The sequence below is a fragment of the Eutrigla gurnardus genome, assembly GCF_963514095.1.
Source record: "Eutrigla gurnardus genome assembly, chromosome: 15".
In the NCBI taxonomy this organism is placed as follows: domain Eukaryota; kingdom Metazoa; phylum Chordata; class Actinopteri; order Perciformes; family Triglidae; genus Eutrigla; species Eutrigla gurnardus.
In genome coordinates, this window is record NC_139938.1 from 21,880,182 (window position 1) to 21,907,960 (window position 27,779).

Genomic DNA, 27,779 nt, shown 5'->3' on the forward strand with positions numbered 1-27,779 from the left:
AGAGACAGACGGGTTGAGAGACAGACAGGTAGAGACAGAAGGGTAGGGACAGACGGGTTGAGAGACAGAGAGGTAGAGAAACAGACAGAGACAGACGGATAGAGAGAGAGAGAGAGAGAGAGAGAGAGAGAGAGAGAGAGAGCGAGAGAGAGAGAGAGAGAGAGAGAGAGAGAGAGAGAGAGAGAGAACCAGAATAGAGACCATGACTCATCTTCAACTTCCTCTGACATCACAGCTGGTGATGTAAACAAGTGGTGCTGTGTTGTTGTGTTATTGTAGTGCTGTGTTGTGTTGTTGTTGTTGTGTTGTTTTTGTGTTACCTTGGCATTGGGGTCGTGGTACGTGAGGTAATCTTCATGCCACGAAGACCTGAGAGAATAAACACAATAGATTAACTGTACCGTGTGTGTGTGTGTGTGTGTGTGTGTGTGTGTGTGTGTGTGTGTGTGTGTGTGTGTGTGTGCGTGTGTGTGTGTGTGTGTATGTGTATGTGTGTGTGTGTGTGTGTACCTGCCCTCAGCTGGTCCGTCTCTCCCTCCATCTGAGTTCTGCTGTCCAGCCTCCTGCTAAGATATGACACCATAGAAGAAGACAAAGCTGCTAATCTGAGTCAACAGACTTAGCCGGATTCATGTGGACTAACTAGGTGGGTTTAGAGTTGACTCATGTGGACTAACTAGGTGGGTTTAGACCTGATTCATGTGGACTAACTAGGTGGGTTTAGAGTGGACTCATGTGGACTCACTAGGTAAGTTTAGACGGGATTCATGTGGACTAACTAGGTGGGTGTAGACGGGATTCATGTGGACTAACTAGGTGGGTTTAGACCTGATTCATGTGGACTAACTAGGTGGGTTTAGAGTGGACTCATGTGGACTCACTAGGTAAGTTTAGACAGGATTCATGTGGACTAACTAGGTGGGTTAACCGGGTGAGTAGAGAGTTTGTAACCTGTGCGTCAAGCAGCTGGGGCGTCCCACTGAGGCGGGGGTGTTGCCACTGGGTGGCGCCGGTGGGAACATGCCAGTAGTAAGTTCCTGTTGAGTCCTTGATGGTTCTCCAGCCAGAAGGAAGATCTGGATCCAGCAGCAGGTTCTGATCCGTCCAGATATTGTCTGCAAACACAGTCCACAGCTCTTAATACATACTTAAAAACCTCCTCAGACTGTCTGCATCAGAGAGATCCTGGACCAGGATGGACAGAATAAACCACGGGCGCCTCACAGGGAGAGGGGCTCGGGTTCTGGTTCGGGTTTCTTCTGTGTGCTTCCTCCCACAGTCATGCAGGATGGGTGAAGTCTAAAGGTCCCATAGGTGTGAATGAGGTCTGCTATGGTAATCTGGTCACCTGTCCAGGTCTGGATACCTGTCTAGGTCTGGATACATGAACACATATGTGCCACATTTTGAAGAAAGGAAGGAAGCTTCATTTGATCTTGTTGGTAAGTCAGAAACTAATTGTAGTTGTAATATTTAGTCTTGTCTAGATATCTTGTAAATTCTTGTGAAGCTGTGTTCATACTGAGCGGAAAATTACCTAGTTTCGGCCATCTCAGCTGTAGTCAATAGACTTGATTGGAGGGAGGGGCTAAACCTGCATGAGGTAAACCAAGCACTTAAGAGCTTGTAACTACTACAAAGACAAAGGAGTCTATCTGTGGGAGTCTAGAGTGTCGAACAAACACAAGGGAGTCTAACTTCTGACTTCACCCCAACTGTATCGTCAGCTAAATCTGCCTTCTACCTGTCAAGGATCAACTCTTCCGCCTCCAACCCCTCCTTCCCCTCCCCTCATTCCTCTCTCTCTGCTGATGACTTTACAACTTACTTTACCAAGAAAGTAAAAGACATCAGCTCCTCATTCCCTCCTCTACCTTCCCAGAAACCATCTCTCCCAACTCTCACCTCTGATGGCCTTACCAGCTTCAGCCCTCTCTCCTCTGAAGACGTTCACACACTTGTTAAGTCTAACCGTGCCACCACCTGCTCCCTTGACCCGATTCCCTCCTCTCTTCTCCAAGACATCTCACACAACATCTTTCCATTCCTCATCAAGACTTTCAAGACAGCTACAGTGAAGCCATTCCTTAAAAAAAAAAACACCCTAGACGCTACTGACATCCAAAACTACAGACCTGCATCTCTTCTTTCATTCCTCTCTAAAACCCTGGAACGTGCCGCCTACAACCAACTATCATCCTATCTCTCAAAGAACAACCTCCTTGACCCTAATCAATCAGGATTCAGGACTGCTCACTCCACTGAGACGGCCCTCCTCACAGTGACTGAGTCCCTGCGTGACACCAGAGCCTCATCGCACCCCCCATTCTCATTTTCCTCGACCTATCTGCTGCATTTGACACAGTCAACCACCAAATCCTCCTCTCCACTCTGGCTGAACTTGGCATAACTGACTCTGCTCTCACCTGGTTCACATCATACCTAATAAATGGCACCTTTCAGGTCACATGGAATGGCTCTATGTCCAAACCCTGTTCTCTGGACACAGGTGTCCCACAAGGCTCAGTATTAGGACCGCTTCTGTTCTCACTATACACCAGATCACTAGGTTCTGTTATTACATCGCATGGATTTTTCTACAATTGTTATGCAGATGACACCCAGCTGTTCCCTATCTCTTCCCCCAACCTCCGACACCCACATCACGACTTGCATCTAGGAATGTCTGGCAGACATCTCCATCTGGAGCATCCAACTGCGCATCACCTCAAGCTTAACCTGCATAAAACCGAACTCCTCTTCAAGACTGCCCTCGCATGGACCTGTCGGTCACTGTCGAGGACATCACAGTATTGTCTTCGTCAACTGTGAGGAACTAACCTGCACCCCCAACATCACTGCTGTGGCCCGATCCTGCAGATTTGCCCTCTACAATATCTGCAGGATCCAGTCTTTCCTCACAAAGGATACAACGCAACTCCTGGTCCAAGCACTGGTCATCTCCTGCCTTGACTACTGCAACTCTCTCCTGACTGGACTCCCTCAGCCTCAGCGACTAAACCATCGCAGCGTATCCAGAACGCTATAGCACGCCTTGTCTTCAATCTACCCAAAGTCTCCCATGTGACCCCCCCTCCTCCATGACCTCCGTGACCTCCACTGGCTCCCTGTTGCAGCCCACATCCATTTCAAGACGATGGCACTGGCCTTCAAGGGCTCCAATGGAAACACTCGTTTCTACTTTTTTGCTCTTATTTTATCGGCAATATGTTGTGGTTTCTTTCTTTCAACAAATGTACTTATTGTAAGTCGCTTTGGACAAACGCTTCTGCTAAATGCCCTAAATGTAAATGTGTAACGGATGGTCTGTGTGACATCAATGCTGTATTATGTTGTTGGTCTAAAGTCCATCTGGGACACAAATGTGGATCTGGAGTCCTGGACGAGTTGAAAGACGAGAAGTGAAGCAGTTCTGAATTATTTACGAGTCCTCTGAGACAGGAACTGCTGAATCAGCTGATTGAGAGACAATGATATGACTGGAAGGGGGGGGGGGGCAGGTTGTGAGGCGTGTGTGTGTGTGTGTGTGTGTGTGTGTGTGTGTGTGTGTGTGTGTGTGTGTCTGTGTGTCTGTGTGTGTGTGTGTGTGTGTGTGTATGTCTGTGTGTGTGTGTGTATCTCACCGTCATAGTTGACTATGAGGATGGCCAACATGTAATCTTTGCCCATCATGGCTCCGCCCTCCAACATGTGTGGTCCAATCAGCTGATCGCCCTCCAACAAACACACGCACACACACACACACACACACACACAGGCCCAGATGTCAGACAGTTAAAGCCTCCCGCTGCCTTTCTCTCTCTCTCCGTCTGTCTGTCTCTCTGTCTCGGTGTCTCTCGTCCCCCCGTCTCCGTCTCTCAGACGACACCATCGGTCTTCTTCTCTGCTTTGTCTCCGTCTCTCTGCTTGTTCGTCCCTCTCTCTCTGATCTCGTTCATCCTTCTCTCTCTGGTCTCGTTCGTCCCTCTCTCTCCTCTCTGTCTAATGAAGGATGCTCCGCTCTCTCCTCTCTCTCCTCTCTCTCCTCTCTCCTCTCTCTCCCCTCCCCCTGTGATGTCATCACTCCCCTCCCTCTCTGCCTCACTCGACCTTCACTGTAAAAAAAAAAACTGTTTACAGCGTCATGATTTACTGTTAATGTATTTGTAAAGGGTTGTAATACCACAGTGTGTGTGTGTGTGTGTGTGTGTGTGTGTGTAAACATACTCGCTAATTTTCACATTTGTTCACAGGAAAAACCTGAAAATGATTTGATATGTTTCTACTGAGGTAATTAAATCTATTAAAATACATATTTTAGAATCCTTGTTTTATTTTAAATATTGTAGAATAAAATTCAACTGAAGTTTTAGTTATTTCTTATTATATTCAGCAGTTCGAGCCTGCGACTCCTTATCACCAAACATCGATCCACGCTACTTAAATGTCAGATGTGTATTATTTTATTTTGGCAGTGTACTTCCTACGTGTTTTCTCTTTAAACGAGTCTTAGATAACATTTATAAAACGTTTTCATTATATTTCATATCTAAATCAGCGCGTTGATCATAAAAACTCAGTTCAACGTCTCCAACAGTAACTAGGCAGGATGACGTCACCAGCAGTTCAGACGTTGGTGTCCACGTGTCCCGGAAATACGGGTGTTTTTTTTATCCATCTCGCGAGAAATTGTGTGGTCCCTTCGAAACCACGACGAGGAGAAGCTCGATGACACCAGTCTTAACAGTCCCCCTGCAAAGTAAAAGCCCAACGTTTAGTCAAACTCATAACTCAAATGTATTTTGGCTCATTTAAAATACTTGTTTGTAATAATTCGACCCGCTGTGGTGAGGAGCAACACAGAGGGTCATTCCTGCCTATAGACACCCGGATGTACGCCTGCTGCCCCCCACCAGGTGGAGGCGTATTTTGTCGTATTTTGAAAAACTGAGCGGAAGCTCTGTTTGTTGTTCACAGCCGGTTAGAACATAGACATTTCTCTTCTAAACCAGAGGATTGTGTTCACAGAGGTGGCGTTTATTCGTTTCACTCAAATTTAGGGGAACTTTAAATGTTGTTTTAACTCCTCGTGTTAGTTTAGCCGCTAGCTTAGCCGCTAGCTTAGCGTCATCACCGGGAAGAAGAAGCTGTGACGTTGTTGTTGACACGGTGGAATTCCAACATGGAGGACATGTACATTAAACCAGGTAAGCGTTAGAAATAAAGTTAGTACTCCGCATTAACGTCACGGTGACCGCGACACGGTTCAGCCTCGTTACGGGACTCGTCAGCGGTTCACAAAACTGCATCCATGAATCTAGCAGGTGAATGTTCGCCGCCTCTAAGCGAGCAGGGCGCACTTTGTAAACCCGCAAACGGCGCTTACACATTATTGGTTTTCGATTTTTTTAGTTCGGCAAACACACTTTTAACCAAACCGCCATTATTCGGATGGCAATAGTTCAGGGTTGTCCTGTTGTTTTGGCGGATCGGTGACTGCCTGGTGTTCGACCATGAGAACGTTACGTTCAGCGGAGTGACGTTTTAACCTGTCGAGTTTCAGAACCCTGGCACGCTATCCGGGGACCCAGACCCGGTGTCCTGGGACCCAGACCCGCTATCCGGGGACCCAGACCCGCTATCCGGGGACCCAGACCCGGTGTCCTGGGACCCAGACCCGGTGTCTGGATATGCGATTGATTGGAGCTAGAATGAAAAGTTGATCGATCGATTATTTAATAGACTGTGGAACTATTTTCTGGTTGCAGCTGCTCAGATTTGAGTCTTTGCTGCTTCAAATCATCATGATGCAACCGGATCCGTTCCTTTTAACTGTGTGTGTGTGTGTGTGTGTGTGTGTTGTCTAGGTAACCAGGAGCGGGGCTGGAACGACCCCCCCCAGTTCTCCTATGGCCTTCAGAGGGCCGGCGGACCCCAGAGGAACCTCCTGAACAAGAGAGCAGCTCCACCAGCAGGTAACAAGTCCAGTTCTCTCAGGACCATCTCCACATAGAGCCAGACTACCACCGTCAGGGTCATCATGAGTCCCAGTACAGTAGTAGTATTAGCAGGCGTAGAATTAATAACAGTAGTAGTATTAGCAGCAGTAGTAGTATTAACAGTAGTAGTAACCATTACAGTAGTGGTATTAACAGTAGTAGTAGTATTAGCAGCAGTAGTAGTAATAATAACAGTAGTAGCATTAGCGATAGTATTAACAGTAGGGGTGGGACGATACAGGTAACTCACGATTCGATACTGTGACGATATTTGGCCCACGATAACGATAATATCACGATACACGATATCTGCGATATTCGATATATTGCAAGACATTTCATCAACGATATATCACGATATGTGACTGAAAAAGAAAAAATATGCATAAAAAATAAATTCCAAAACTTCGTACAATGTACAAATGAATAAACACTGTCCAGCTGGACACATTAAAGTGCATGAACATTAATAACATGTCTTATGTAAACCAGGACAGTGCTTTCTGATACTGAAAAGTCAGTAGCAACTTGTTTTATGTAAACTTGGGCCCGTTTTAGTTTAACAATAGCTAAACAAGATAAGAATAACATCAGAATTAAATGAAATATTGGGCACATTTCAGTATGCAACCAATTATGTGCAGAGTTATGTTCACCCATCCAGTACCTGGGAAGTCGGGCCTCAAACCGCTTGGAGCTCACAGCAACACCGGGCAGCACACGGCGTCGCGGATCCACACATGCGGACCCTCCGGCGGACGGTAAACGCGCGCCGCCCGGAATCCTGCCCGTAAATAGGCAATCGAGCCCGGCCGAAAAGTGGGTCCGCATGCCCTCAATGCTGTGTGAAAAGCGCTTGAAGCTCACAACAGCACCGGCCAGCACACGGCCACGCTTACAATTACACACCGCGAACCCGCAGTTCTGCTCCGTCCGGAGAACCGTAAACTCTAGCGCGCCGCTCGGAATCCTGCCCGTAAATAGGCAATCAAACCCGGCCGAAAAGTCGGCACTCATGCCCTCAAGGCTGTGTGAAACCCGCTTGGAGCTCAGACCAACCCCCGGGCAGCGGGCGGCCCCCGCGGATCCGCTCCGGAGAACCGTAAACTCTTAGACGCACCGACGGGAGTCTAAAAAAACCCGTAGACCCAAAATATCGATATTTGCCGTCAGTGTATCGAGTTATTTATTGCGACAGAGAGCACAACAATATATTGCTATATCGATTTTTTTTCCCCACCCCTAATTAACAGTAGTAGTATTAGCAGTAGTATTAACAGTAGTAGTATAAGCAGTAGTAGTATTAGCAATATTATTAACAGTAGAAGTCTTAACAGTAGTAGTGTTAGCAGTAGTATTATTAGCAGTAGTATCATTAACAGTAGTAGTATTAGCAGTATTATTTTGCAGTAGTAGTATTAGCAGTAGTATTATTAGTAGGGGTGGGTAAAAATATCGATTCAGCAATGCATTGCGATTCTTTTCCCCGCAATTCAATATCGATTCAGCAATCTTCTGAATCGATTCAAGCCCCTGGCCAGTGGGGGCGCTGTGACCGACACCCTCGTGTGATTCGCGCTGTACGGACGGGGGCCGCACTAGACCAAACCATTACAATATGGCGACCGGAGTGAGTACACACCGGCCGTGGAAGCGCCGCGAATAGGCGCGTAGCGGAGCCCGCTTCCTTTCGGCGCCCCTGTTAAGCTATGGTGTCGTTCACACCAGACACGGAGCGCCGCGAATAGGCACGGCCGCCCCGCGCCGTGAAGCGATCGCTTTGGCGTCTGCTCTATTTTTTGCGCGTCCCGCGAGCGAACGCGTCAGTTCTGGCAGTTAATCACACAGTAGCTGTGTCCCAATTCAGGGTCTGCAGCCACAGCTTAAAGAAACACGAGACAATCTGGCCAATTTTCAAAATAAAAGCAATTTTCAAAATAAAATACCGCAATTGACAAATGCGATCATAGTTGTGTATCTCAACTCGCACTGGGAAACAGGAAGAGAAAATACATTTAATAAATGAGTGAAGAGTAGATAAACAAATATGTGCATTTCAACAGTATATCTGCACTACTACTGTCTACTACCATAGCTTCCGCGGCGGTTACATGCACTGTAGTTCAGTGTTTAAGTAGTGTCCTGTTTTATCATGCTATGAGTTATACCACGGCTGTTCATAAGGCATGAAACTAAATAAATTATTTGAAAAAATGATCTGGTACTCTTACTTGTGTATTTCTACTTGAAACTGAATCGATATCAAAGCATTTCAATCAATATCGAATCGAATCGATATTGAATCGAATCGTGACCCAACGAATCGAAATCGAATCGAATCGTGAGATTCTAAACAATACCCAGCCCTAATTATTAGCAGTTGTAGTATTAGCAGCAGTATTTACAGTCGGAGTAGTAACAGTAGTATTATTAGCAGTAGTAGCCTCAGCCCTTCATGCCTTATACAGCATCTCTCTGATTTGTCCTCAGGTGCAGAAGCCCCGCCCATGGCCCCTCCCTCTTCCAATAATCTGGCTCTACGTGGTGTGGCCCCACCACCTGTACACCCAGGTAAGGAGCAGAAGAAGAATTTATTTAAATGATAACAAGCCTGACTGACAACAGCATCTCTCCACACAGCTCATCCTCCTCCTGGCTGTGTGGCCACGCCCCCTCCCCGCCTGGAACAAATGAGAAGTCAAAGAGAGGCAGACAGCAGCCAATCAGAGAGAGAGCCTGATGTAGAGCATGTGGTAATGGTGTTGAACCGAGCCCTCGTCGCCTGCAGACAGACTGTAAAAGTGAGTCTGAACCCTTCAGACATTTTATTAAATTAATCAGAAGACTTTTATTTTGTTGTATTACTCGGAAGACTTTTATTTTGTTGAAATAGAGGTCCCATATTATGAAAAACACGTTTTCTCTGGTCTCTACACCTATAAACTGGTCCTCCCTGAGCCTGTCAACTCCCAGAATGAGGGAAAACAAGCGACTCCTGCATGGTCTCTGCAGCCCACCCACTGGGACAACGGCCTACAGGCTGTTCAGATTCAGCTCCCATCGTTACGTAACGAAGGGATGCATTTTCATTGGCCGAACTCCTCTGATGATAGGAGATATCCGAGAGGGGGCGTTCATCACGAGGTGAAGTTCAGTGTGTCCTGCGGTGAGATAGCAGTGAGATAGCAGTGAGATAGCCGTGTTTCACAATGTCGTCGCTCACAGCTAGACATGCAAATTGCTCTGTTGTTGTTTGTACAAATCAACATAAGTGCTTATATTCTGTCCCAGCTACAGAAGAACAGACGAGACCGTGGTTGCGTTTCAATTTTAATGACAATGTGCCGGCTACGGTTTGTGTTAGCTTGTATGTGTGTGCTAACTACTTCACACTGGACTGAATCAGTAACTGGGGTCAGTACAAAGCTGGCTTTGGCCTCGACACTGACCCTCGTAAAAAGATCTCTCCCAACCATACGGGACCAGCAACTTCACCTGAGCCACATAGGCGAGCCATAGCGATACATCCACCGTAAACATTGGCGTGAGGGGCCTTCTCTCCGTTGTTCTCCAAGTAGGCGTTGACAGCGGAGCTCATTAGCATTTAAAGGTGCAGGCACAGAAACAGCCTGTTTTTAGCAGAGCTCATTTGAGCAACTTTTGGACAGCTGAAATTCAATACCACGGATGGGTTTGGGGCAATGCATATGGAAAACAGTGTTGTTGGACCTCTGACAGCTGTGTGGAATTGATGAAAATCAGTATAATAGGGGACCTTTAATCAGAATACTTTTGTTGAATTAATCAGAAGACTTATTTTTGTTTAATTAATCAGAAGACTTCTATTTTGTTGTATTACTCAGAAGATTTTCATTTTGTTTAAGTAGTAGTAACTGTGTGACCTTTGACCCCCATGTGCAGGGTCAGGTGTGTAGTGATGTGGCAAAAAGGCTCTGCCTCCTGGAGGACAGCTGGAGGTCAGGTAGACTCAGCCTACCTGTAAGGAGACGCATGGACACCCTGTCTCTGGGTAACCTGTCCCATCATACACCTGTCTGTCCACCTGAACCATGTCTGTCTCATGACTTACCCGTCTTCCTGTCTGTCTCTCAGAGTTACAGTCTCGTCACTGGGACTCAGCTGACGAGATCCATCGCTCTCTGATGGTTGATCATGTGACTGAAGTCAGCCAGTGGATGGTCGGTGTCAAACGACTCATCGCTGAGACCCGAAAACTGAATACAGAACTGTTAGAACCACTTCTGAAACCTCCAGGACCAGTCCAGGACCCAGTAGGAGGAGTCCAGGACCCAGGAGGAGGAGTCCAAGACCCAGCAGAGGCAGTCCTGGACCCAGTAGGAATAGTCCATACCCTTGAAGAGCCAGACCACAACCCTGCAGAACCAGGCTCGACAGTCGTCCAGGGCTCAACCGTAGTCCAGGACGGTTAATCCTGCAGGAATCGACAGGTTTCGTTTTACTTCCAGCAGACTTTGACTCTTTTAACCAAAACCTGTTTTTAACACGTGTGTGTATATATATATATACACACACACACAGTGCTATGCATACGTTTAGGCACCCCATGCTAAAGTTGACTAAGAAGAGGAATAAAAATCATCGTTTGGGAATTGATCTTAATGCCTTAATTAAACAAATGAACCAATTTTCTTTGTGAATGAATAATGTGTATATACACACACACACACGGGACTTGGACCTCTGGACTGGGCTACAGTCATGTGACGTTGCACCGATCAAAGTGACCACATGAAGTCATCATGAATCTCGCCAGAATAAATCACATGTCTCTTATTTCTACGTCTTTGTGTTTTTATCTTACTTTATCGGCAATGATACGTTGTGGTTTCCTTGTTTCCTTCTTTTGACAAATGTACTTATTGTAAGTTGCTTTGGACAAAAGCGTCTGCTAAATGACCTAAATGTAAATGTATTTGTTGGCTTTTATGTTGTAGGAACAGGATTCATCAGGGACCAGACCCCCATCCTGTAAGCCTGATTCATCGGGATCCACATGCATCCTGCCTTCAGAGCTACCAAAGCAAAGTACAGAACTTTACAAGACTTTAAATCCAGGAACAAGATATTATATGAAAGGGATACTTGACGTCATGACCACGCCCGGTAGTGATGAATCATCATGATATGTAGATGTATAACTGTAGATATGGAGATATAGAACTGTAACGTTTCTGCAGCTGTGGCCTCTGACCAGCAGGTGGCAGCAGAGTACAACGGCTCACAGTGAGTCCTCCTGGGCCAGGACCAGGACTTGAAGTCATCCAGGTAACTTCAGGTCTAACTCTGTTTTAGTCCTTTATGAGCTGGTTCACTCTCACCGGACAGATCGCCATGGTAACTGACTGGAACAGGTGATGACGAGATCAGATCAGCTGGTAGTAAAGCAGCAGCTGATCAATCAATATTCTCTGCTCATAGGTTCATATACGTTCATATCTCATATCATATGAACTCATGTCTGTGTAGGGTCCCATCTCACTCCCTGCTGCTCACATCCTGTGGACTGTCTGTTGCGTTTATGTTGCCGTGGTGACAGAGACCAGAAAGGAAGCTTATATTCCAGCTGTTCTCTCTTTGGTCCGAGTCGGTTTCACACCGACAACTGCAGCTCAACCTATCAACCAATCAGAAGCCTCCAGATGCCATCCCATATGTTGCCTTAGCAGCCCAGTGCTCCCAGTGCTACTGCTGGGGCCTCAGTCAGGTGAGACAGGAAGCACCATTAACAAACATTCAACACAACATGCTCAGAAAACGATGAAGATCACATGACATGAACAGTTGACTGGACCTGCTTTCATGTTGGAGGTGATTATCAGCTGTTTGACTCCAGCTGCAGAGGCTGGACTCTGCTGACCAATCAGCTTCCTCCTCCTCTCCACCTCCTCCTCCTCTGGAGAAGAGGAACCCAAGCAGAAAGGATGAGTGACATGAGGACGGAGAGAGAAGCGGAGAGGAAGAGCATCGTCCCCACGGAGACAAACAAACCCAAAAATAGGCAGAAAGACGAGAAGTCCGTCTCTCCATCCACGAGAAGAATTCAACTCAGAATCATAAACCAGAAACATTCAACTCAGAATCATAAACCAGAAACATTCAACTCAGAACCAGAAACATTCAACTCAGAATCATAAACCAGAAACATTCAACTCAGAATCATAAACCAGAAACATTCAACTCAGAACCAGAAACATTCAACTCAGAATCATAAACCAGAAACATTCAACTCAGAATCATCAACCAGAAACATTCAACTCAGAACCAGAAACATTCAACTCAGAATCATAAACCAGAAACATTCAACTCAGAATCATAAACCAGAAACATTCAACTCAGAACCAGAAACATTCAACTCAGAATCATAAACCAGAAACATTCAACTCAGAATCATCAACCAGAAACATTCAACTCAGAACCAGAAACATTCAACTCGGAACCATAAACAGAAACATTCAACTCAGAATCATAAACCAGAAATATTCAACAAAAGGTGTTTAAATTAAAAACGATAACAAACATGAAACCCAGCAGATGTTTACATTTGAAGCGCTACGGTCAGTCTGTAGTCCAGAAAAAAGACCAAATGAATGTTAACTGAGGGGCTGATTCCAGAATCCAGATCACAGGACCCAGAGATAGCAGGAGCTACATCTGGTCAGTCCAACCTTGCTAATGAGGGCTGGCTAACGACTGTAGCTGACTGGATGACCATGGTGACATCACCGAACCTCCCACACAGTAAATAAACTACATTAATTACATGTAGCATTATCGCTAACAGAGGCAGAGGAACGCTAATCATGAGACACCCTGAGCGGGAAGCCATCGCTAACAGCTAAGCTAGGTACCATACCATATGCAGTGTTAAGGTAGTAATACGTGCAGTGTTGAGGTATTAATATGTGCAGTATTACAGTAGTAATACGTGCATTTTTACAGTAGTAATATGTGCAGTATTATAGTAGTTATACGTGCAGTATTACAGTAGTAATATGTGCAGTATTACAGTAGTTATACGTGCAGTATTACTGTAGTAATATGTGCAGCATTACAGTAGTAATACATGCAGTAATACAGTAATTATACGTGCAGTAATATAGTAGTTATATGTGCAGTATTATACTAATACATTATGTGGTATTTTAGTTCCTGAACAATCTCTGGCAGTGTTTGCAGTCTTACTTTCCAGCACAGACTGAGAGGATGCAGTTACCATGGTGATCCTGTGTGTGTGTGTGTGTGTGTGTGTGTGTGTGTGTGTGTGTGTGTGTGTGTGTGTGTGTGTGTGTGTGTGTGTCTCTCTCTCCTGTCCTGTCCTGTGATTGGCTGACGGGGAGAGTGGGCGGGCAGGTCGAGCATCTCTTTCTCCCACAGATATCAGGACAGAGAGACGCAGCTCTGCTCACTGCTCTCCATCTTCTTCCTCCTCCTCTTCCTTCTCTCCATCCTCAAGCAAAAACTCTTCTTCTTCTGTTCTTCTTTTCTTCTTCTCTCCTCCATCCTCCAGGCAGGCAGCTCCAACTCTAACTTGATCTTCATCATCACCACCATCATCATCCTCAGGGGAAGATTGACGGGGAGCACCCTGACCCCTCGCCCTGCCAGGTCACCATGGCAACGGTCATCTGCACCCGTTTCACCGAAGAGTTTCAGCTGTATGAAGAGCTGGGCAAGTAAGTATCATCTTCATCAGCGTGTTGCTGTTTTAAACATCCAACTTTTTTAATCATCAGGAGAATATTACATCTATATTAATATGTTTCATCTATTTCATCACAAACTACAACCATAGATATACACATTTACAAAATGATTTTATATTTTAGTATGGTAGTTTTAAATTATATTGGTATGTATTTTATTGATTTCTGATGATATAACAAATTATATTTCATTTTAATTTAATTCATTCATTATATCTCTAAATATGATAAATATTTTATTTTTGCCTAGTGGTTATAATGATATCAGTAATAATAATAAGTAGTAATCTTTTTTTTATTATTATTACTTATTACAATGGCAAATGTATTATTTTCTGTGTATTTTTTATACCTTTTCTCAACAAAGTTGATATACTTCTAATAATTCTACAACAAAAATATGTATCTGATTAAAATATTAAGTTGTTGTAAACAAATAAAATGTTTCTTTTAACTCTTACTATCACGGTGAGACTGGAAGATGCATTTTTGATTGTGTTGCTGATCAATTTCTGATCAATAGTTATGGACTGATGTATGCGTGGATCACCTTTTTGACCTCAACCCACTCACCGCCCACACACGCACACACACACACACACACACACACACACACACACACAATGCCAGGTCTCTTACATAATGTGATGGTGGGCGGCAGAATGTTTGAGAAGAGACAGAAATATTTGTGTAAAAAGCTTTAGTTCTGCATAATAATAATAATCAGAATATATTTTTATATATATTTATTATCATGCTGAGCTGGTCATTAAGAGCGGGAACCTTTTCAATAGAATCCTGACATTTAGTCCAAACACACTGGATCCTACGTTTCCCATAATGCTTCTGGATAAAGTATTTCATGAGAGGCTGGTGATGCCACTGGTGACATCACTGTGGCATCACCAGGCCAGTAACACCAGTACTAAATGTAGTTTTAGCAGAAGCATAACCATAGTGAGTAACCATAGTAACTGAAGAAGAAGATGAAGTAGTTGTATAAACAGTAGTATTAACAGCAATAACACGAAGATATAGTTTGAGTTAAGTTCATGTAAAATGGATCTGGTTTAAATGTTCTCTGTAAAGAGCTGATAGGTTCCTACTATTGTTTCCAGGGGAGCCTTTTCAGTGGTGCGCCGCTGTGTGAAGGTGCTGTCGGGTCAGGAGTATGCCGCCAAGATCATCAACACCAAGAAACTCTCCGCCAGAGGTGAGGACCCGACCCCCCAACCTGGGGATCCAGACCCCCAGGTTGTCTGAACAACAGAGAAGGCAGAGATGCTATCACACTAGCTCTGGATATTTAAAAATGGCAGTCACAAGGTTTTTGTTCGCTATCCCTCCCCTGACGTAAGCTGTTCTTGGTAGTAAACTGTTCTTTGGCTGTTGAAATGCGAAGACCTGGTGCCAGATAAGGCCCCGGCCCGGCAGGATGTATAAGAGATCAGATAACATCATCTGCAAAAAGCATTGATGCAATTCTGAAGTCCCTAAACTGGAGAGTCTTTAGATCCTTTCCATGAAAACCACAACCAGGATCAGGGACAACCAGGTGGAGGCCTTACTGGGAACGTGTTTGACTCTATGCAGACGACTCAGCTCTTACTTTGGTGATACAAGAACCGGATGGCTCGTAGCAACAAGCCCCTTATTTCCTTCAAACTAGAACTTGACGTAGGGTCATGATAGTCCAGAGAGTCAGGTTCTTTCAAGGACGCTACCCAGAGACTCCAGGAAGGCCGAGTCCTCCAAGCTGTTGGGTTCATAAACACAAACACCTGTAAGAGACTTGCAGAGTCGACCCTCTCATTCCCCGGAGAAAACTCAGAAACCACCCTGGGTCACTCCAGACAAGACTCAAGTCCAGCTCCTCTCCAGGAGTCTGGTTCTGGTTTCAGGTTACCTCCACCCATGAGGTGGTGCATGTAGCCTGACACGCCAATCACAGGGCAGAGATGGTTCCACTGAGACAGGAAGTGTAGCGCAGAGATTAGCATATGTGCTAACATTAGCATCAATACCTGTGATCAATAATCAATGTGTTTGTATTGTCAGATCATCAGAAGTTGGACCGCGAAGCTCGAATCTGTCGTTTACTGAAGCACCCAAACATTGGTGAGTACTACTACTTCTGGTTCCTCTACATAGTCTGGTCTGGTCTCTGGACTAATGTGAGCTACTATTGTAGACCTCTGGGGGACCACAGACAGTCTCTGGTTTCTCCACATAGTCTGGTCTGGTCTCTGGACTAATGTGAGCTACTATTGTAGACCTCGGGGGGACCACAGACAGTCTCTGGTTTCTCCATATAGTCTGGTCTGAACTCTGGACTGATATGAGCTCCTATCTAGACCTCTGGGGGACCACAGACAGTCTCCGATTTCTCCATTTATGGACGTCAGGAGGACTATCTCAACGCTGATGGACTTTCCTGTCACAGTGTCGCACATTTTTTTTTAGATTTAATTGTTCATGTCAGCAACTTCACACCAGAATCCACATGGATCCAGATCCAGTAAGGGTGCTGGTCTGGGTGCCGCTCTGCCGCTTGTCTTCATCAGATCCACCCGTCGCTCAGATGTTCAAATATGACCCAACCAGCCAATCAGGATGCTGCAGCTTAACCCAGCATCCAATGAGAGCTCTGTGTGGGCAGGTGGTGCTCCACAGATACTGAGGAGTGTTACATAACTGCGTGTGTGTGTCTGTGTGTGTGTGTGTGTGTGTGTGTGGGAGGTGGAGAGATGCCTTCACCTAAGGACACTGTTGCCTAGCAACACACACACACACACACCTGTGTGAAAGCACTCAGAAAGAAATAATCAGGTTTTTCTCTCAAAGCACTCCTACACAGTACAGCAGTGGGATTTGTGTGTGTGTGTGGGGGGGGGGGGGGTTATATATCCTATTATACAATAAAAGCAGAGTTTCAACATTCAGAAAGTCAGACGTCTACAATCATCAAGTATTGACTGCAATACAAGTACAAATACTGCTCCATAAATACTGCAGTACAAGTTTCTGTAATCTAGTTTTATATTAAATGGGGTTCAACATGCTGATGTTTGGTGTCTTATATGTGACTCTGTTAGCCTAGCTTAGCACAAAGACTGGGAGCAGAGGGGATCTGTTATAGCTTCTAGCATCTTCACATGCTATGTTTTCTTCTCCTCTCTTCCCCCCCCTCCCTCCCTTCCTCTCCTCCTTCTCTCCCTCCCTTCTTCTGTCACTCTCTCCCTTCCTCTCCTCCTTCTACCCCTCTCTACCTCTCCCTCTCCCCCCTCCCTCCATTCCTCTCCTCCTAGTCTCCCTCCCTCCCTCCCTTCCTCTCCTCCTTCTCTCCCTCCCTCCTTCTCTCCTTCTCTGCCTCCCTCCCTCCCTCCCTCCCCTCCTTCTCTCCCTCCCTTCCTCTCCTCCCTCTCTCCCTCCCTCCCTACCACTAATCCCCCCCTCCGTCCCTCCGTCTCCTCCTTCTCTCCGCCCCTCCGTCTCCTCCTTCTCTCCCTCCCTTCCACTCCCCTTCTTTCCCTCCCTCCCTTCCACTCATCCCCCCCTCCGTCCCTCCGTCTCCTCCTTCTCTTCCTCCCTCCCTCCCTCCCTTCCACTCCCCCTTCTCTCCCTCCCTCCCTTCCTCTCCTCCTTCTCTCCCTCCCTCCCTCTCCTCCTTCTCTCCCTCCTTCCCTCCCTTCCACTCCCCCTTGTCTCCCTCCCTCTCTTCCTCTCCTCCTTCTATCCCTCTCTTCCTCCCCCTCTCTCACTTCCTCTCCTCCTTCTATCCCCCTTCCTCCCTCCCTCCCTTCCTTCCTCTCCCCTTTCTCTCCCTATCTGCCTCTCTCCCTCCTTCCCTCCCTCTCCCTCCCTTCCTCTCCTCCTTCTCTCCCTCCCTCCCTTCCTCTTTTCCTTCTCTCCCTCCCTCCCTCTCTTCCAGTTCGTCTACATGACAGTATTTCAGAGGAGGCCCATCATTACCTCATCTTTGACCTGTGAGTGCTGCTCTATTCTATTCTATTCTATTCTATTCTATTCTATTCTAGTCTAGTCTAGTCTAGTCTAGTCTAATCTATTCTAGTGTAGTCTAATCTATTCTAGTGTAGTCTAATCTATTCTATTCTAGTGTAGTCTAATCTATTCTATTCTAGTCTAGTTTATACTATTCTATTCTGTTATAGTCTAGTCTATTCTATTCATTAGTCTATTCTAGTCTAGTCTATTCTAGTATATTCGATTGTATTCTATTATAGTCTACTCCATGGGTTCCCAAACTCTATCAATGTGGGCCTCCCCTCTGAAAACAGTGACACCTCCGCGCCCAATCCACCCCCCCCCCCCACCCCACCCCACGACAATCATTTTCAAATAATGATATTCACTTCAGTTAAGCCACTTAAATCGATGCTATACTATGCAATGCAATGAGTTATCAATAAAAATTACAGCAAAACGGAATCCATTCAGAAGAAGCACTTTATCTGGCACTTATTGATATGTAAATATTCCACACAATTGGAGGGCAAGTCTGATGCCAGCAGCCGCGGTAATTCCAGCTCCAATAGCGTATCTTAAAGTTGCTGCAGTTAAAAAGCTCATAGTTGGATCTCGGGATCGAGCTGACGGTCCGCCGCGAGGCCCCTGCCTCTCGGCGCCCCCTCGATGCTCTTAACTGAGTGTCCTGTGAGGTCCGAAGCGTTTACTTTGAAAAAATTAGAGTGTTCAAAGCAGGCCCGGTCGCCTGAATACCGCAGCTAGGAATAATGGAATATGACGCCGGTTCTATTTTGTGGGTTTTCTCTCTGAACTGGGGCCATGATTAAGAGGGACGGCCGGGGGCATTCGTATTGTGCCGCTAGAGGTGAAATTCTTGGACCGGCGCAAGACGGACGAAAGCGAAAGCATTTGCCAAGAATGTTTTCATTAATCAAGAACGAAAGTCGGAGGTTCGAAGACGATCAGATACCGTCGTAGTTCCGACGATAAACAATGCCAACTAGCGATCCAGCGGCGTTATTCCCATGACCCGCCGGGCAGCGTCCGGGAAACCAAAGTCTTTGGTGAAATAAATGAAAATGAAATAAACGTTTTTCCTTCTTTTTTGAATCAACCTTCTGCGCCTCCCCTCAAATTATTTGGCGCCCCCCAGGGGAGGCGCGCCTCACAGTTTGGGAACCTCTGGTCTATTCTATTATAGTCTATTCTACTCTATTATAGTCTATTCTAGTCTATTGCAGTCTAGTCTATTCTGTTTTATATTCTATCACATTGTCCTTATGATGCTCATTTTTACTGTTTTTCAGTACAAGTGCTAACTTTTCAATGCTTGAATATCGAGTGCTAACCGCTAACAGTACTAGCATAACTACCAGTGTGTGTGGCTAACGGCTAACTGCTAACTGGTCATGTTTGCCTTATCTTCTTTACTTGTGGTGATATGTTGCTTGTACATAACATAAAGTAATATAATAAAGTAATTTAACATCAGACATGTGATGCTGTCTGCTTCCATGACAATGGTTGTGTCTCAGAGTTACAGGTGGAGAGTTATTCGAAGACATCGTAGCGCGAGAATATTACAGTGAAGCTGACGCCAGGTAGGAAACACATCAACACATCAACACATCAACACGTGACACGGACTAACCCAGGTGTACACATGACCTCTGACCTCTCTGTCAACAGTCATTGTATCCAGCAGATTTTGGAGGCAGTGCTGCATTGTCACCAGATGGGCGTGGTTCACCGAGACCTGAAGGTAACGGTCTCACTGTGGTGTCAGCCAAATATAGTGGATATACTTGTTAGCATGTTAGCATCTCTCATGTGAACCGATGGGCAGCATTAGCACATTAGCATCTCTCATGTTAACTAGTGGGCAGCAATAGCATGTTAGCATCTCTCATGTTAACTAGTTGCAGAGTTAGCATTTTAGCATCTCTCGTGATAACTAGTGGGCAGAATTAGCATGTTAGCATCTCTCGTGTTAACTAGTGGGCAGAGTTAGCATGTTAGTATCTCTCGTGTTAACTAGTGGGAAGAGTATCATGTTAGCATCTCTCATGTAAACCGATGGGCAGCATTAGCACATTAGTATCTCTCATGTTAACTAGTGGGCAGCCATAGCATGTTAGCATCTCTCGTGTTAACTAGTGGGCAGAGTTAGCATGTTAGTATCTCTCGTGTTAACTAGTGGGAAGAGTATCATGTTAGCATCTCTCATGTTAACTAGTTGCAGAGTTAGCATTTTAGCATCTCTCGTGATAACTAGTGGGCAGAATTAGCATGTTAGCTCCTCTGTGTCTGTAGCCAGAGAACCTGCTGCTGGCCTCCAAGTCGAAAGGTGCGGCGGTGAAACTGGCGGACTTCGGCCTCGCCATCGAGGTGGAGGGAGACCAGCAGGCCTGGTTCGGTAAGACCCTGCAGATACTGATGTATTACTGCAGTATTACTACTGCTTGTAGTATTCTATACTCGTTTTACTCTTACTCCAAATGAGCAGCCTCTGTGTTTCAATCGGATTTAATCTTGATGTATTGCTTGACATTATGTTTTTTAACAAATCTGTGTGTGTGTGTGTGTGTTTATAGGCTTTGCCGGGACCCCAGGTTATCTGTCCCCAGAGGTTTTAAGAAAGGATCCTTATGGCAAAGCCGTCGACCTCTGGGCCTGTGGTCAGATTCTCTTCTTCTACTCTACTGTCTCCTAGTGTTCCTTCCTTGTCTCCTTGTCTCCTCGTCTCCTTGTCTCCTCCCTCAGGTGTGTTTGTGTCTCTCTCAGGTGTTTGTGTCTCTCCCTCCCAGGTGTGTGTGTGTCTCTCTCAGGTGTGTTTGTGTCTCCCAGGTGTGTGTGTGACTCTCTCAGGTGTGTTTGTGTGTGTCACTCTCAGGTGTGTTTGTGTCTCCCTCCCAGGTGTGTGTGTCTCTCTCAGGTGTGTGTGTCTCTCTCTCAGGTGTGTGTGTGTCTCTCTCAGGTGTGTGTGTGTCTCTCCCTCTCAGGTGTGTTTTTGTCTCCTTCCCAGGTGTGATTCTCTACATCTTATTGGTCGGTTATCCTCCATTCTGGGATGAAGATCAACATCGTCTCTACCAGCAGATCAAAGCTGGAGCTTATGATGTATGTCACATGACTCTGCATGTGGTCACCTGATTTTTTTCTAGTTTAAAGCTCATATTGATAACATTTTTATTGAAACAGATCATTTAAAAAAAAGAATACATCCACAGAGCTTAAAGAAAGGTGCAGAATCAAAGTATCACTTCTCATGAAAAAAAAAAAATTGTGAATTAATCATTTTAAAACATGTTGTCAGTCCGTAATGAATGTGTTGTTCTCTGTGTAGATGTGTGATGTGTGGCTGTGGCTTCTAGCGAGGCTTGTGAGCCAATAGAATAACGGCATTGGTAACACGTGGTATCTCTGCGTAGTCTGGGGTCAAGAGTCTTTGGGGTTGCCAGTTAGTTTGGAGAAAACGTAACAAATGTTTAATGGTAAGCCGGTGGCATTTCGGTACCAGTCCCAAGTGCTTAGTACTGGCAACCCATTGAGGGCGCATGCGCTTCGAGCAACAGCTGTGTTATGAAGTGAATGCAGTGGAAGGGGGGGAGTGCAAGTGCGACATCTAATGGCTGGATGTTATCAATGTTTTCAATAGCACCTTTAACTAGTGACCCTGTTAACTTGTTGTCGTAGATGAACACAGATGGATTTAAAAAGACACCTCCGTGTTCTGTTGGTGTGTTCTACAGCAGAAATCAATCAAGCAATCTGATTGGTTGCTTAGCGACATGTTCAAAGGATAAAGGTAAAAACTAACAAAGTTACTACAACTCATCCTCCCCCTTCTCCCCTCCTCCACTAGTTTCCTTCTCCTGAGTGGGACACAGTGACTCCTGAAGCCAAAGATCTCATTAACAAGATGTTGACCATCAACCCGTCGAAGAGGATCACAGCCGCCGAGGCCCTGAAGCACCCCTGGATCTCTGTGAGTCTGTCCTCCATTTATAAATACATACTATATACTTTATATATATATATGAATATGTGTTTGTGTTTATGAGCATTTATACTAAGAACAATACCACTTACAGCATCGCTCCACAGTGGCATCCTGTATGCACAGACAGGAAACGGTAGAGTGTCTGAAGAAGTTCAACGCCAGGAGGAAACTCAAGGTAGGTCACATGTCACAGGTCACATGTTATGGCTCACAGGTTGCATGTTATAGTTCACATATCACAGGTTACAGGTCACATGTTATAACTCACATGTCACAGGTCACATGTTATAGTTCACATATCACAGGTTACGGGTCACTAAATAGTTCACAGATCACAGGCTGCATGTTATAGCTCACATGTCATATGTTATAGCTCACATGTCACATGTTATAGCTCATATGTCACATGTTATAGCTCACATGCCACAGGTCAAATGTTATAGCTCACATGTCACACGTTATAGCTCATATGTCACATGTTATAGCTCACATGTCATATGTTATAGCTCACATGTCACACGTTATAGCTCATATGTCACATGTTATAGTTCACATATCACAGGTTACGGGTCACTAAATAGTTCACAGATCACAGGCTGCATGTTATAGCTCACATGTCATATGTTATAGCTCATATGTCACATGCTATAGCTCACATGTCACATTTTATAGCTCATATGTCACATGTTATAGCTCATATGTCACATGTTATAGCTCACATGTCACATGTTATAGCTCATATGTCACATGTTATAGCTCACATGTCACATTTTATAGCTCACATGCCACAGGTCAAATGTTATAGCTCACATGTTATAAGTCACATGTTATTGCTCACATGTCACATGTTGTAGCTCACATATCCCAGGTTGCATGTTATAGTTCACATGTCACAGGTCAAATGGTATAGCTCACATGTTATAGACCACATGTCACATGTTATAGCTCACAGGTCACATGTTATAGCGCATATGTAACATGTGATACTTCACATACCAAAGATCACATTTTGAAGGTCAGAGGTCATATTTGTCTTCTAATGTGATATGTGAAAGTTTTACCCCCCTGACCATCTTTCCTCTCCTCCAGGGAGCCATCCTGACGACCATGTTGGCCACCAGGAACTTCTCTGGTGAGATCATCAGCTGTCATCTCTGGTGGTTTGACCTTTGACCTGTTTGTGTGACAATAGCAGAGGGTTAAACACAACCAATCAGCTGTCGGCTTACACGCAATTATCAGGTTAACAGTTTGTGTGTGTGTGTGTGTGTGTGTGTGGGGGGGGGGGGGGGGGGGGGAGTGTGTGAGAGATAGAGAAAGAAAACAGCAGCTGTCATAAAGTTCAACACACTGAGAATACCAGAGACCTAAAGATAGAATGGAAACCACCGAAAAAAAACAGACAGACAGGTAGACAGACAGACAGAGAGGCAGGCTGACAGACAGACAGACAGACAACCCCTTCATCTCTACCTTCTCGTCTATATTAAAAAGACAAATAAAATGGAGCTGTGATGCCGTTGACGCAAAAAATGTGGTCAATTTTTCAGGTAAAGATGTAGACTGAGGTGTAGCGAGTCTTTAAAGAGGAATTGGTGTGGAAGTTAGTACGCACTAGTCTCAGTGGACAGTCTGACCTGTAACTTGTTAGTGTGACCTGTTACTCGTTAATGTGACCTGTGACTTGTTAGTGTGACATGTAACTTGTTAGTGTTACCTGTAACTCGTTAGTCTGACCTGTAACTTGTTAGTGTGACCTGTAATTCATAAGTGTGACCTGTAACTAGTTAGTCTGACCTATACCTCGTTAGTCTGACCTATAACTTGTTAGTCTGACCTGTAACTTGTTAGTCTGACCTGTAACACGTTAGTCTGACCTGTAACACGTTAGTGTGACCTGTAACTCGTTAGGGTGACCTGTAACTTGTTAGTCTGACCTGTAACACGTTAGTGTGACCTGTAACTCGTTAGGGTGACCTGTAACTTGTTAGTGTGACACCTCACAAAGTCGACTCGGACCGTCTGTCTGTCTGTCTGTCTGTCCCCCCCCCCCCCCCCCCCCCGTCGCCCTCTCTGTGGCTGCATACTTACATACCTACTGATAGACTCACAGACAGGAAGCAGCTCTGGACTCTCTCTCCTCCTCCCCCCTGTCTCCCGCCTCCCCCTGCCCCCCTCCTCTGTGGCTGCATACGTACTACTGACAGACTCACAGACATTTGTTTTCCACTTTAAACTAGTTGTATTCTTTGGTATCCCCGGGTCTTTTATTTTGAAGTTTTCCTGTCAGTTAGCTGAAGGGAACGTGGGCAGAAGTTGTCGGTATGATGCCGTCTCTCCTCTTCTCTGCATTTGTTCCTTTCTTTCTCACTCTGCTGCTTCTATTTCTCATCGTTCTCGTCCCCCGTTCAGGAGGGAAAAGTGGCAACAAGAAGGCCGATGGAGTCAAGGTGACTTATTATTATTATTAGTAGTAGTAGTAGTAGTAGTAGTAGTCGTAGTAGGAGTAGTAGTATTTGTATTATACCTATTATTATTATAATACTTATTTTTATTATTATTATAGTATTATTATAATTAGTATTTTTAGAAGTAGTAGTAGTATTATTGTTATTGTTTTTATTATGATATACTTTATTATTGTTGTTTTAGTACGATCATTAATTATAAATAATTATTTTAATTATTATATAAATTTTTTGTATAAATGAATTAAAGGGTGAAAGCTTGATGATAACTTTACATTGATGATGATGATGATGATGATGATGATGTTGTTGTTGTTGATGATGATGATGATGATGACAACAACAACAACTATGTAGTTTGGTGGTCTCAACCTACCTTTGTGGTCTCAACCTAACTACGTAGTTTAGTGGTCTCAACCTAACTATATAGTTTAGTGGTCTCAACCTAACTATATAGTTTAGTCTCAACCTAACTACTGTATGTAGGTTAGTGGTCTCAACCTGTGGTCTCAACCTAACTATGTAGTTTAGTTAGATGTTGTTGATGATGATGATGATGATGATGATGGTGTTGTTGTTAATGATGATGTTGTTGATGATGATTGTTGATGATGATTGTTGATGATATTGTTGTTGTTTTAGGAATCCTCTGAAAGCACAAACACAACCATTGAGGATGAAGATACGCGAGGTACACACACGCACACCTACATACACACACACACACACACACACACACACACACACACACACACACACAGACACACACACACAGCGTCAAACAACTATACTGACTCTCTCTCTCTCTCTGCCTGTCTGTCTGTCAGTGAGGAAGCAGGACATCATCAAAGTGACAGAGCAGCTGATCGAGGCGATCAGTAACGGAGACTTTGAGAGCTACACGTATGTAACGCTCTCTGAAAGCTTTTATTGTGAAAGTCCCGACACTGTCTATGAACCGAACAGAACTCATAGTGTGAAAAAACTGGACTGAATTTAACCTGTCCTGTCCTCTCAGTACAGCTGTCTGTCCCCTCAGTAAACCTGTCTGTTCCCTCAGTAAACATGTGTCTCCTCTCGGTAAACCTGTCTGTCCTCTCAGTTAACCAGTCAAGCTTTCTGTCCTTTGTGTACCTGTCTGTCTGATCCTGCAGTAAGATGTGCGACCCTGCTGTCACAGCATTCGAGCCTGAGGCGTTGGGGAATCTGGTCGAAGGCCTTGACTTCCACCGCTTTTATTTTGAAAATTGTGAGATTAACCAAACTTCTTGATGGTCTATTTGTGACTTTTGGCTTATTATAAGTGATGTCCCAGGATCATTACATAGAGTCCATCAATGTCCTGTCTCCGTCTGTCTTCAGTGTGGTCGAAGAACAGTAAACCAGTTCACACCACCATCCTGAACCCTCACATCCACCTGGTCGGGGACGAGGCTGCCTGCATCGCTTACATCAGAGTTACTCAGTACATCGACTCCAATGGGACGCCTCGCACCGCCCAATCAGAGGAGACCAGGGTGTGGCACCGCCGGGATGGGAAGTGGCAGATCGTCCATTTCCACCGATCAGGCTCCTCCTCCACACTGAGCAAGTAAGATCAAGTCAGAGACCAGTACAAACTCTGGTAAGAGACCAGTAAAACACTGTAAATACAACTATGTAGATTAGTGGTCTCAACCTAACTATGTTGCTTAGTCTCAACCTAACTATGTAGTTTAGTGGTCTCAACTTAACTATGTAGATTAGTGGTCTCAACCTAACTATGTAGTTTAGTGGTCTCAAACTAATTATGTAGATTAGTGGTCTCAACCTAACTACGTAGATTAGTGGTCTCAACCTAACTATGTAGTTTAGTGGTCTCAACCTAAGTTTGTAGTTTGGTCATCTCAACCTAACTATGTAGTTTATTGATCTCAACCTAACAATGTATATTAGTCTCAACCTAACTATGTAGATTAGTGGTCTCAACCTAACTATGTAGTTTAGTGGTCTCAACCTAAGTTTGTAGTTTGGTCATCTCAACCTAACTATGTAGTTTATTGATCTCAACCTAACAATGTATATTAGTCTCAACCTAACTATGTAGATTAGTGGTCTCAACCTAACTATGTAGTTTAGCCTAACTATGTAGTTTAGGGGTCTCAACCTAACTTTATAGTTTAGTCTTAACCTAACTATCTAGTTAACTTGTCTCAACCTAACTACGTAGTTTAGTGGTCTCAACCTAACTTTGTAGTTTAGTGGTCTCAACCTAACTATTTAGTTTTAGTGGTCTCAACCTCACTACGTAGTTTAGTTTCTGTAATCGAGTATTGAGTTTTACCTTGATGAAGACATTCAGACTCATTTCTTCTTCTTCTCTGTCCATTTAGCTAATTTCCAGAGTTGGCAGATCTTTGCTGGGGCCACTGTCGTCTTGACAACTGATTGATTGACAGCAGGCCAGGCATGTGACACCAGACAGGAAGTTTGAAAGGAGACAAGGGGCGGAGCCAGAGAGCAGTGAACTGCACAATCAACCAGTCAGCTTCCTCTTCTCAGCTCCTTGGGACTTAAGCCAAGCCCCCTTGTGATTAGCCAATCAGCTGCACAAATTGTAATAACATGCGAAAACCTCTTATCTCCTCCATCGGGATGATTGACAGGACAGAAGCCTCCTTCACATCTGATTGCCTGAAAATACCTTACTTCTTAATTACTTCTTAATACGTATTAATTATTTGTTAATTACTTCTTAATCACTTCTTAAAAACGTGTTCGTTATTAATTTCATCCTGAAAACGCCTATTTTCAAAAGCTCCTAATTAACAAATAGAGTCTATTTTAATAGGAAGCTTTCCCCTTAATGAACTCATCTTAAGTAAATATATGAAATTTATTAAAGCTACGGTCTACGATTTGGAATTTAAAGAAATCCATTCAGTCTAGCTGTAGGCCTGCATAGAAATTGGAGGGTATCAGCCAATGGGAGCCATTGCTCCGGCAGGCTCCCATTGGCTGATACCCTCCATCCAATCCGCTCGTCTCCCCTGCTCCTCATCATCCCGCCTTGACCCCTTCCACTCCCGCCTCGTCGAATCGTGGAACACTGAGGGGAGGGGTTTGGTTGAGGGAGGAATGGGATGCTTTTTTCAAATCTGTCTCAGAGGCTCAACTGATTTTCAGAATGTAGACCATAGCTTTAATAAACAATTTTCATATATTTAAGAAGATTATTGGATAAATGAATGGATTGGATTATATTAACTGGGTTTTATTAGGTTGGGTTTATTAAAATGGTATGGATTATCATGGATATATAATAATAATAACAATAGTCATAATAAATAACATTAAGAGTTTTTGAATGAAAATGATCTCTTTACAATACATTTATATATTATAAACCATTTAAACCCAAAATATAGTAATTAAAACCCTTCATATTAAATATGGTTACTAACTATCATTAGACACAACCAATTTACAAATCAATATAAGGAAATGCAAAACCTAATTAGACATTTTACTTCCCTGTAATAAGGATTTCTGTTTCTATGTGATGGATGTTCATGACCTCGGTGTTTATTGATCCTGA

The 27,779-nt window shown here is 44.4% G+C and overlaps 3 protein-coding genes across 3 annotated transcripts in view; 2 read left to right on the forward strand and 1 right to left on the reverse strand.

Moving 5' to 3' along the window:
* LOC311025282 (amyloid-beta A4 precursor protein-binding family B member 3-like) overlaps positions 1-4,023 on the reverse strand; it is a gene marked incomplete at its 3' end in the record, with an annotated part of 6,687 nt that extends 2,664 nt beyond the window's left edge. Inside the window, exons 1-4 of the mRNA XM_084028133.1 lie at positions 3,645-4,023; positions 952-1,115; positions 511-566; positions 321-369 (exon numbers count right to left, since the gene is read on the reverse strand). Of these exons, the coding sequence (XP_083884259.1) occupies positions 321-369; positions 511-566; positions 952-1,115; positions 3,645-3,711 (336 nt within the window). The 5' untranslated portion in view covers positions 3,712-4,023. The remainder of the gene's footprint in view (positions 1-320; positions 370-510; positions 567-951; positions 1,116-3,644) is intronic.
* Positions 4,024-4,876: 853 nt separating this feature from the next.
* sra1 (steroid receptor RNA activator 1) lies at positions 4,877-10,808 on the forward strand. Its single transcript, XM_084028822.1, has 6 exons — positions 4,877-5,207; positions 5,868-5,975; positions 8,490-8,570; positions 8,640-8,800; positions 9,921-10,029; positions 10,113-10,808. Exons 1-6 carry the CDS (start codon positions 5,183-5,185, stop codon positions 10,448-10,450), a joined length of 822 nt encoding a protein of 273 aa, XP_083884948.1. The 5' UTR covers positions 4,877-5,182; the 3' UTR covers positions 10,451-10,808.
* A 2,838-nt stretch (positions 10,809-13,646) lies between these two features.
* Positions 13,647-27,068, forward strand: camk2a (calcium/calmodulin-dependent protein kinase II alpha). Its single transcript, XM_084028469.1, has 18 exons — positions 13,647-13,714; positions 14,863-14,957; positions 15,803-15,862; positions 17,676-17,730; positions 19,267-19,332; positions 19,421-19,493; positions 20,045-20,147; positions 20,326-20,409; positions 20,757-20,851; positions 21,597-21,719; positions 21,826-21,909; positions 22,824-22,866; positions 24,147-24,184; positions 24,845-24,893; positions 25,030-25,105; positions 25,357-25,451; positions 25,565-25,793; positions 26,575-27,068. Exons 1-18 carry the CDS (start codon positions 13,653-13,655, stop codon positions 26,576-26,578), a joined length of 1,434 nt encoding a protein of 477 aa, XP_083884595.1. The 5' UTR covers positions 13,647-13,652; the 3' UTR covers positions 26,579-27,068.
* Positions 27,069-27,779: the final 711 nt, after the last annotated feature.

What these genes read in the sequence shown, in the direction of transcription:
- sra1 (XM_084028822.1), top strand. Translation starts at nt 5,183, where the DNA reads ATGGAGGACATGTACATTAAACCAG. An exon ending in GGACATGTACATTAAACCAG is followed by an intron (nt 5,208 to 5,867) that starts GTAAGCGTTAGA and finishes TGTGTTGTCTAG; the next exon opens with GTAACCAGGAGCGGGGCTGG. An exon ending in CCCACCACCTGTACACCCAG is followed by an intron (nt 8,571 to 8,639) that starts GTAAGGAGCAGA and finishes CTCTCCACACAG; the next exon opens with CTCATCCTCCTCCTGGCTGT.
- camk2a (XM_084028469.1), top strand. Translation starts at nt 13,653, where the DNA reads ATGGCAACGGTCATCTGCACCCGTTTCACCGAAGAGTTTCAGCTGTAT. An exon ending in ACTGAAGCACCCAAACATTG is followed by an intron (nt 15,863 to 17,675) that starts GTGAGTACTACT and finishes CCTCTCTTCCAG; the next exon opens with TTCGTCTACATGACAGTATT. An exon ending in AGAAGGCCGATGGAGTCAAG is followed by an intron (nt 24,185 to 24,844) that starts GTGACTTATTAT and finishes TTGTTGTTTTAG; the next exon opens with GAATCCTCTGAAAGCACAAA.